The 10,561-nt window shown below is 33.5% G+C and overlaps 2 protein-coding genes across 5 annotated transcripts; one reads left to right on the top strand and one right to left on the bottom strand.

The window, feature by feature from the left end:
* The first annotated feature begins 4,979 nt into the window (after positions 1–4,979).
* LOC140964496 (protein BRICK 1-like) lies at positions 4,980–10,286 on the top strand. 2 transcript variants are annotated; one of them, XM_073424336.1, is made up of 3 exons: positions 4,980–5,244; positions 5,322–5,429; positions 9,838–10,286. In XM_073424336.1, exons 1-3 carry the CDS (start codon positions 5,112–5,114, stop codon positions 9,885–9,887), a joined length of 291 nt encoding a protein of 96 aa, XP_073280437.1. In that variant the 5' UTR covers positions 4,980–5,111; the 3' UTR covers positions 9,888–10,286. The 2 variants fall into 2 exon arrangements, with proteins under 2 accessions (XP_073280437.1, XP_073280438.1); XM_073424337.1 differs by lacking the exon at positions 9,838–10,286 and having other exon boundaries at positions 4,989–5,244; positions 5,322–5,733.
* Positions 5,797–9,801, bottom strand: LOC140964494 (nodulation receptor kinase-like). 3 transcript variants are annotated; one of them, XM_073424335.1, is made up of 7 exons: positions 9,665–9,801; positions 8,317–8,477; positions 7,982–8,208; positions 7,752–7,878; positions 7,418–7,676; positions 6,957–7,089; positions 5,797–6,797 (listed from the first exon to the last, which is right to left on the bottom strand). In XM_073424335.1, exons 2-7 carry the CDS (start codon positions 8,468–8,470, stop codon positions 6,465–6,467), a joined length of 1,233 nt encoding a protein of 410 aa, XP_073280436.1. In that variant the 5' UTR covers positions 8,471–8,477; positions 9,665–9,801; the 3' UTR covers positions 5,797–6,464. The 3 variants fall into 3 exon arrangements, with proteins under 3 accessions (XP_073280436.1, XP_073280435.1, XP_073280434.1); XM_073424334.1 differs by having other exon boundaries at positions 8,317–8,492; positions 9,665–9,796; XM_073424333.1 differs by lacking the exon at positions 9,665–9,801 and having other exon boundaries at positions 8,317–8,958.
* Positions 10,287–10,561: the final 275 nt, after the last annotated feature.

Below are 10,561 nucleotides of genomic sequence, written 5' to 3'. Positions count from 1 at the left end.
AATAATAATAATAATAATAATAATAATAATAATAATAATAATAAAAACAAACCACATTCCTCTTCACCAAGTGGCACTAAATATCCCAATACGACAAATATATGGAATTTGAGATTCTTATAAAATTCTCCTTTCCAAATATATATATATACGGATAAATGTTTACGCTATGTGGTGACGAGCACACCTATCTACACTACTTAGCTGGACTCAGCATGTCCTATCAATGACATCGATTTTGTTGTATTTTTTCCTATAATTTTATTTTTTAATTGTTTAATTTCAAAGAATTCGTATTCGGAAAGAGAAAAAAATAATAGTTTCACGGATTATTCATCCAAAAATAATTTTAAAGTACCGTGGAATGCTAATTCTGAAATCAGGGATTTAGGTCATATATAGCTTTTAGAGAATGGAAAAAAAATGTAATGGCATCATGTTTTATATATCTATGAGAAAAAGTATAATTACGAATGGAATTGTAGATAAGTTGAGTATACTCTAAATTGAATAACGAATCTCAAAGTGTTTGGTTATTTAGACACAATTAGGAATAAATAATACGATCTTAAAATTAATTTACTTCGTCGAAAATGTTAATTCCGAATCAACTGAACTTTTGGATTTTATATCCCACCATAAGCGGATATCACAGGCAATGTTCAAGAAAGTACGTACACAAACATGTTACTGAACCAAAATATTGGCAATTACAGGAAAGCATGAGAATTGGCGGTACTGAATTAAAGATGGTTGGTACTTATTTGCGCAATCATGACTTGCCGGCGCTTTAAACCGTGAATCATCTGTACATAGTGGCCATATTCATCGCCTCCGTCGTCGAAGTTCTGCGAGTAGCTAACAGCATCGTACTGGAACGTCGGAGGCTTCGGCAGGCCGTATATGCTGATCTTGCTGTCGTTCACTATGTCTCGGAGGAGCTTTCGCAGTCTCCGGCTGCGATGGACCTTTTCGGCGTGGCCAATGTGAATGCGGGTGTACTCTTCGTGCACCGGAACGCAAGACGGTGACATACAGCCGGAGAAGTATGACCGCCGGTGGCTGATATCACGGCCCATTTGTCGGTTTCTTTGTATGAGAGAGAGACTGAGGTTTTGTAAGGAAAGTAAACAAAAAGTGTAATGTTAATATAGTGTTGGAATGCGAGATACACAGTAATTGTAACAGTGATGCCCATATTTTTTTTAAATTAATTATATCAAATTAGATATATAACTCACAGAATAATATGTGGTATTGTTTTATTATGGATATTAAAACTCGCCGCGTTGTTCTTCAATGGAAATTAAGTAAATTTGAAGTTAAAGTAGTAATCCGCAAACTTCACTATGTATATATCATAATAAACAAATCTCGCACAATAAAATTGCATGAAAGCGTTGGTAATAAGCAATTATCTATTATGTCTTTATTCAAGGATATTTCGATTTATAAAACTCAAACACACACCCTTAGAAATTATCAAAAAATTTTATTAACCTCCTTAACCAAATTACACAACATATTTTTTCCCTCGTTTTTTCGATAAAAAATAATAATAATAAATCATACCATATACATGGTGCAACATTTTCTTTTTATTATAAAAAATCGCATCAAACAGCTTGTTATAGTATTTGACCTAGGTTTATAATAATCTTTATATGTGTGACATTCAATTAAAGAAGTCACAATTCATTCTCTCCTAACCTCGTTCAAAATTCTCCCATAAAAAAAAAAGTTCTTTTTAAATATTAATCTTGTGTTTGTTAGAATAATTTTGTTGTTACTACAAATAATTTGTTTCAAATTTGAACGTAACAAAATGACAACATAATGTAAATATTTTTTTTGTGAGTGTCATGTTGTGCCCAATCATATAGAAATTATTAGCTTGTTTTGATTTTTGATTATCATTTTATCTGATTTTATTTTGGTATGATTTGAGTTATATTTTATATTTGAAAGACAATAATTTCAAATCAATATGGATATATATTTTACATTCTACTTGATCATTTACCAAAAAATCTCAAACCAACCGAAATCTCTCAAAACCGTAAATCTAATCTTATCTTTAAAATCATGATATTTTTTAAAGATTAAAGTATCACATTTTGAAAATATTATTTTGTATTTCAAAACCATATCGTGATTATCCCTCCATACATCTACATTTTGTCTAAACTAATAATATCACAATGTGCATGGGCACGGTTATCCGTTGTGAATTAAAAGTGTTTTGGACAAGTTGACCCGTGTGCGTTGTACAACAATTAGGTAGTGCAGTGTGGTGTAGCGGGGGACTGGATCATTGCTGTCACCCTACGAATTAATTGCGCTGATAAAAGCCAAAATTCTCTGCACTATAGTACTGTCTTCCCCTTTCACCCATCTCTCATTCCCCTGTTTTCCAATTTATATTTATTCATAAAAATCTTTGAGATGGATTGCCAAAGAGAAAGAGGGGATGAATTCAAAAGAATAGATCACCACAATGTATTCAAATAAACCTAAAAAATTGTATCAAACCAGAAAAGAATGTAAGTTTCAAATTAAGTATACAGGTTATAAATACAAGAAACCCGACTTTTTTTTGGAAAAAAAAAATTAAAATATGTACCACCTCTCCCTAGCACCATTCTGTCCAATCAACCTCAACACTTGCCCCGAGTACACCGACTGTTGGCCACAGACTGAATCACAAATTACTGAGGGAATTAATATAAAAGCAACACGGGAGAGGGGTGAGACCAACTGCAAACTTGGCCACTGTCTCGTTCACATTTAATCGTAAACCTTTTTTTTATATTAATTTATAAGGCGGTCGACGTATATTTTTTAAAATGTAACCTCAAATTGCATTACATAAAAAAAGAATTCAAGATATCTTTGTAGCTTTCAGATTAACACTTACGTACTCACGAACATATCCGTTGTGTAAGTGATGTATTTTCCTGTTGTATCAACCTTTAACGTCTTTCAAGTCTTGGCTGTAATTTGAGAATCTTTTGACCTGTTTCTGTTGGCCTCTACATAGCACACCAAAATTCCAAATTCCTTTATTTTTTTTAAAAAATAAAACATTTCGATTAAACGATCCACCCAGTGTGGTGTAGTAGGGGGCTGGATCATTGCTGTCACCGCACGAGAAATAATACTTTCTTCGAGTCAATTCGTGCGATAGCACTACGATAACAGTGCTTGATCGAAGTATTTTCCGGATTCGAGTTTAGACTCCCGATATAATATATCACATGAACTTCAAACAAACAATGATGGAATTGATCGATTGTTTGGACCATTAAAAAGACATCTGATTCAATAATAATCTTCGTCCAGTGCATTCCTATGGCACTCAAAAAACGGACTTAATGGCAATTAACTCCGCCAGATGAGGAGTAAAGTTGTCTTGAAGAGTCCGTCCTTCAGCAAATACCACGCTCCACAACTATCCCTTCCCACAATTCCTACTCCAAAGTAATCCAAATTAGGAATAACAAATACATCAACATTCACTTTGATCACTTCTGGAAGTGGTGGTTGTCAACATTGAGTGTCATTCGATTGTAACTCAATATTAAGTGTTGGTGGAGAACATAAACGATATGTTACTCATTCAATACAAGATTGTTTTTAGAACAAATGAAGATTTCTTACATTTCAAATATTCCAACAAATCATTCGAACTCTATCGCTATGTCATTGTTCATCATCCAATGAAATAGATCGCCTACGGATCTTTTTTTGAACTCATTCAATAAGGGTCATAGAAAGAATATTTCCAAATTCCTTATTTATATTAATTATATATAATATAAGAACACCAATATTATTTATATGGAATTATGATATACTTTTAGATTTTCCTAAAAAACCTTCTATCGTATCAAAATAAATATATGATTTTACTAAATTATAATAACTTTTTTATATTTTATTTGATCTCCTATCAATTTAATTTAAAAAATGTATTACTTTTATTTTAAAATAAAAAAAATACTTCATTCTTCATTTATTTACAAAACACATATATTGCATGTATTCGCTAGTATGTTAAAAATATAAAAGGTGAAAGGCTTAACAAAAGAAGGACGTCAAAAGACATTTTTAATTATTAAATTTTGTAACGCTCACAAAGGATTACTTTGATTCATCTAAGGTCGAGACCGAAATATTTTTATGGAGAGTCATATATAATTCAATCCATAAAATACTAATTAATCATTTTTGTTTTGTTGAACACTAACAAAATTAGAAGAATAGTTTGGAATCTAACATCAAAACTACAACTTCTTTGATTTAAAAATACTTTCAAAGAGAGTCAATCTCCAATTTGGACCCAAAATTATTAAACTTTTTTTTTTTTTTTTTATCTGAACATAATTTAACAAGTAGTTGTTTTATAACATCAGCATTCATATTATAATTTTTCTAACAGGAAACTTTCAACTTTCATTAAACGTTTCGGGAACTTTCGTTTCAACAATCAAGAGTATATTATTAGAAGACACTCACTCATTTTTAAATATTGACACGATACGAATGAAAATTACATATGCACATATCTATTTTCGAATAAATTAAAGAGAGTCGACAAAAATTTAAAAACAAAAGTATCTGATATGAATATCAAGAAATAGAAATATTGGTATCCATAATTATAGATTACTTGTAATATTTTACTATATTATAATTATTTTGCCAATCAATCTCTAACAATGATATGAAGAGTTTAATTATATGATACATGTATGTATTTTATAAATGTATTAAGAGTTTAATTATTTTTATAATATTTTATTATAATTTTAATTGCAATAGAAGTTAATTTAGTTATTCTATAAATACTTAGATACTCTTATATTTATAACAAAAGCACGTTGTGAAAGAGATCTTGGTATTTAATTAAACTCCTCTAAAATCGTGTAAGTTATGCTACAAAAAAATAGATTAAACTCCTCTAAAATCGTGAAGTTATGCAATAAAAAAAAAATACTATCAGCAACACGTTTTTAGGTTTGGGTTGAAAAAGAAGAAGACACATAGGAAACCGATCCAAAATTTGGCTGGAAGTTGGAACCGAGCCGTATGAATTGAATTCCGGTGAAATGGCTCGAGCCGGCGGTATAACGAACGCGGTCAGCGTGGGGATAGCAGTGCAAGCCGACTGGGAGAACCGCGAATTCATTTCCAATATATCTCTCAACGTCCGTCGACTCTTTGATTTCCTCGTGCAGTTCGGTATGTACTTCGTTTTCATCTCGGGTCCCTCTTATCGGTATGTTTTTATTAATTTTTTCTTGAATCATTAATATTAGAATCTACAACGAAGGATAAATTGGCGAAATTGAACGAGAAGATGGACACATTGGAGCGGGGTCTGGAAATGCTCGAAGTACAAGTCAGCAACGCTACGGCAAATCCAGGTCTCTTTACGCCTAATTGATTGTCTCAGAACTCGTCTCCGCCTGTAAGAAAAAGCCAAATTTCGTGGTTAATTTGTATATGTTTACTTTCACGGAGACCGTCTTGATGTTGTTTTTATATGTAGCTGGCTTCTAAATCTTGTTTTATGTATAAATCAATTATCGCACACTCTTGTTATGGATATGGATCGCATGTGGCTGCAGTTCACTTTTTGAAATGCTTATTTGTGCCTTTTGTCTTGTATTTTGAGGATGATGATTATTATTAATATTATTAGTTGAGTTGGAACTTTTACCGCTTTGATTTTTGGTTGCGGTTTTATTTTCTTCTTTTATTATATTAGTGCTTAACTCAGTGTTTTATTCATTGATAACTCCGAACTATGTCTGCACTTTTATTTCAATAAATAGTGGCTGAACTTTGTTTGGCTCATTTAATCTAATTTCCAGTGCTTGTTATAAATTTAGGAAAAATGACATAAATGGTGTAGTAGGCCATGTTTGCTTTTCTTACGAGGAGCCTCAATTTGCAGATATTCTAAGAAACAAAACTGTCACAATTCTCCATTAAGCATTTACGAGTCACCGAGCTAGTGACCTTACAAATTTTTTAGAACTACACGGGGAGATTGACCTGTCTATTAAATATTATATGAACTTGAATTCCTACTTTTGAGTTGGCGATCTTGCATTCTGTCATGCTGCCAAAAAGATGACTTCAATTATTTCTAAACTGTTTCGCTGATACTCCCACAAAAAAACTCGTATGGTTAATAACTGGATAATGCTACTTTGCACTGTTGTTATCATGGTACTATCAGACAACGGACATCTTTGGTTTGTCAGCGGTTCCAAATTACCAATAATTTTGTTTTCATTGTAACTTATGTGAATCCAATCCTTCTTAGTATTTACACAAACACTATCAAGAGTAAAACCGTACAAAAGAGTTCAAACGTTATTATGTTTTCCCTAGTATAATCTGCAACAACATGTTTTGTAGTGAATGATTGATGACCTCATCTGTCCCTATTACTATCTTGGCTGTGGAGGTGGTGGTTGCATAAGCATAGGTGATACTTCTGTTGTAATCGTGGTGGAAGGCATAACGATAGGCCTCTCTATAGAGTACCGATTAGATCCCCAGCTCTCTATGGATCTCATGTATTCAGATGCGTTATTTTCTATAATGAAAGCATCCTCAAGTTCACGAACAATGTCAGCCATGCATGGACGATAAGTCGAGTAAGGTTCAATACATGCCAAAGCAACCTCCACTACTCTCCACATGGCTTCAGCATGGTAACTTCCCTTTATGCCGGGGTCCACAATTTCTTCGACTCTTGAGTTCCTTATATGAGGTTTTGCCTGGGTGCCAAAAAGTTCCATGAATATTAATTATATGCAGGAACTTTGGAAACTGAAATGACCTATAATTGTCCAGAATCTTACTAAAGAACCAAGTACATTGTAAGGGCAAATTAGAAAATCTACGACATGGTGGCATTCGAATAAATTAAATCTTACCCATTCAACTAGGCTCCACTCATTCTGTGGCCTGTTTATGTTGAGAGGTTCCCTACCACTTACAATTTCCAGTAGTACGACCCCGAAGCTAAAGACATCACTTTTTGCAGATAGAAGCTGTGTTGAGTAATACCTGTATGGAACATTTTGTTAGATATTTACTTCCATCATGTTCATAACAATCCATTTTTCGTCAAAGATGTTTGTTAGGTATTTTCCTGAAGTGTTTATGTCAATACATGCAAAATTGATGATGTTTGTTGGAAAAGAATTTTAATTGCCAAAAACAACAGTGAGGCCTATGTTTGTTGGTGTGGAACTGCATTAAAGGAACAAGACTTTATTCAGAATCAATTCATATTAGGATGGACCATTATCCCATTAGCGCTACCATGTTTCTAAATAAAATTTTCAATGAAGATTCTTCCCTCTTTCTATCATGAAATGTTATGAATACTTACTCTGGGTCCAAATATCCCGCGGTTCCCCTTACTTCAAGGGAAGTGCCACTATCCCCTTCTTGTGGTGCATATTTTGAGAAGCCAAAGTCTGCAACCTTGGCACACATGCTATGATCAAGAAGTATGTTACTTGATTTCACATCTCTGTGTATGACACTCCTCTCAGAGAATGTGTGAAGATATGTTAAACCCCTGGCAGCACCCAAAGCAATGGAAAGTCTTGTTGGCCAATCTAGAGTCTTACGCTTTGCTGCTGCTCCTGTGAATTAGTGAGTTGCAAGAAATGAATGCTAATTTTTAACAGAACCTAGTTCGAAAAGGTTAAGCCAAATACCATAGAGGCGATCCTGTAGAGATCCGTTAGACATGAATGGATAGACAAGAATTTGTTGGTCATTCTCACAACAATAGCCAAGAAGTGGGACCAAATTTTCATGCCGTATTGCTGAAAGAAAATTCATCTGTGGAATTCGTTATTTTCAGATAGGTTTCTTTAGCTGCTTGTGTAAATATTAAATAATATCCTTGTTGGGTTAGTGGTTTTGATGCAGCGTAGAGACCTACCTCATTGTTAAATTCACGAGTTCCTTGAGTTGAAGTTGCTGAGCGGACTTTCGCAGCGACTTCTTCACCATCTGGTAAAGTACCACGGTAAACTGATCCAAACCCACCTTCACCTATTAATGTTTTGTAATTTTCTGTTGCAATTTCCATGTCCTTCAGTGTGAAACTTTGTATGGAAATGGGCTTTGGTACAATATTGTCTGTGCTTGGTATTGAATAGACAGCATCTGCATTTGAAATAATAATGTTGCTCATTTGAAGGTATATATAGACTATGCTTGCTCAGATACATGTATTCATTTTGATATATTTACATAAGTAATGTGTGTGCTTACTCTTTGACATGACCTGCCCTTGAACATTGAACTTTTGCAGACCCCTCTTCTTCCTATACCGACAGAAGAAACACATTCCCATAGCTATGGTAACCAAAATGAATACACCAGCAATTGTGCCTATCACAATCCCTTGAGATTGATGAGAGGACATACCAGCACTGCTCATTCGTGTGCTTAAAAGAAACATAATAAAAAACCGTTAGAGATATGACCAAAATTTATGTCATGCATTTTAGTATTTTATCAACGTAATTTGCGCTTGGCAAAGTCATAAAATCTTTACTCTGCTCTTAAATTTGAATTATCTAAGTTGGAAGACTGGCTTTTGTTGAGAGAAATATTGTCTGAAATATCTAGAAGGCTGGCTTTTACTGAGACAAATATTGTGTCGATCTATGTCTGATATATCTAGATCAACAAGAAACTGAATGATGTTTGATTAGAAAACTTAGCCTTATAATATCAAACATACCAGCAAATGTTCATCTCTATGTTCTAAAATAGCTTGTCGTGGAGGTATATAATTGTTGTTGGGCCATATCTCATGAGCTTGAACATTTGGGAAAACATGATTTCTAATATAACATCAAAGTTGAAAAGTAATGTAAAGTTGATCTCCTATGCTTAATTGTAGGCGCCATTATTGTCAAATACCTAGCCAACATGCACATGCACTTTGGAGTTTGGACATAAATTAGAAGCATTTATTATCCGTCTTTGGCTCATGGAGGAGGGGGAGTGTTAAGTGTTAAACTATCATGGGGATACCTTTCACGAGCTCGAGTTTTGTTGAAGAAATGGTTTCTAATAGTTGTATATATGTTAACTGATAGATCGTGTGATGCAAAGCTGTAAGTTACTCCTGTTGTTGCATTATGGATCTAGTTTTTAAGCTGAAGTTGAGCTATCTATCCCTGGTAAGTGAGGACCATGAATAATAACATATGCTATAGAGCTTTGAACTGCAGTCAAAAATTGTTTCATAAGAAGTTCTAGACCATAATACAACCTACAATATATAGTTGTTATAGATGAATTTAGCCACTTTCATCCGTGTCTATACTGGTTAAACCCCTGAAACACTCCGATAACCAACAAATATCGTGCCTGGTTGTGATACAGACAATGACTTAATTTAGTCCCACTGACTAAAGAAGCAACTCATTTGTCTATTATAGAACAAACACCTTGCTACCCCTTCCAAAAATCTGAAAACTTTATAGGATGGTGGATGGTGTTTCTTGATCTAGTAATTGTCTAAAACTTGCCATTTCTCTTTTGTTTCCCAACATCTAAATTTAAAGACATGTAACATCTAGCATATAGAAGCCTGAAGAAAACATACCTTCGTGTGTAAAAGTTGATTGAATAGACAGTGGATCATCGACTGATCTTAAAATTTTCCGTCATGGTATGATCATCACCAAGATTCACTTAATCATGGCAACAGTAAAGATACGATCTTATACTATTATAAAGGGAAAGTGATCAATGGTTTTTCTTCTATGGTTTTATCAGGAAATTTTTGGAGACAAAAGGGAATCAAAAAACATTTATGGATTTCATGAAACTCCGATTCAATTACCAGTTTGACTATGGAGGTTGGTATTACTGAAACATCGCAATGAGGTGGGATAGATATATTAAATAAATCTGAAATCAATTTAATAACCAATACTTTTAACTAGTACTCAAGAATTAGTAACATATCATTTGTTTGTGTTATTGGCGTAGTTGCTATTTGTTTAATGGTAAGAAATTTTGTAGTAGTATTAAAGTATGATGGGGCGGAGCTACCATTACAAATTACGATTTGTTTTTTGTTTGATTACGAGGACCTTTTGTCCGTTAACGTTAACTCTGTATCCAGGAAAGGGGGAAAAGGGATTTTAAAATTTGAGCTTCGAAAGTGATTTAGTGATCAAACAAATTTTGTTTGAACAAAAATAAATCTCTGTGTGTTTTTTTTTATTTTATTATTACAAGGTTTGTCCGAGGACGGGTCCAGTCTTCCAGAGGGGGTGTCTTTGTTTCAACGCGTAATTTTTTTTAAAAAGGATATTCCAATATGCTAAGGCATCTATCTTTCGTCAAAATTATTTAAGCTCGAGTGAAAAAAGAAAAAAAGAAGAATCATGTCCTAATGAAGAATGCAGCTATCAATTCATTTTACCTATGATAAGCTTTTATGGTTCTGATTCGTGAATAGCTACTACATTACAAATCTTTGTATCTGAAATAA

The sequence above is a fragment of the Primulina huaijiensis genome, chromosome 18 (genome assembly GCF_012295235.1).
Source record: "Primulina huaijiensis isolate GDHJ02 chromosome 18, ASM1229523v2, whole genome shotgun sequence".
In the NCBI taxonomy this organism is placed as follows: Eukaryota; Viridiplantae; Streptophyta; class Magnoliopsida; order Lamiales; family Gesneriaceae; genus Primulina; species Primulina huaijiensis.
The sequence above is the reverse complement of the archived record's forward strand: the minus strand, read 5'-3'. Positions and strand labels throughout refer to the sequence as shown.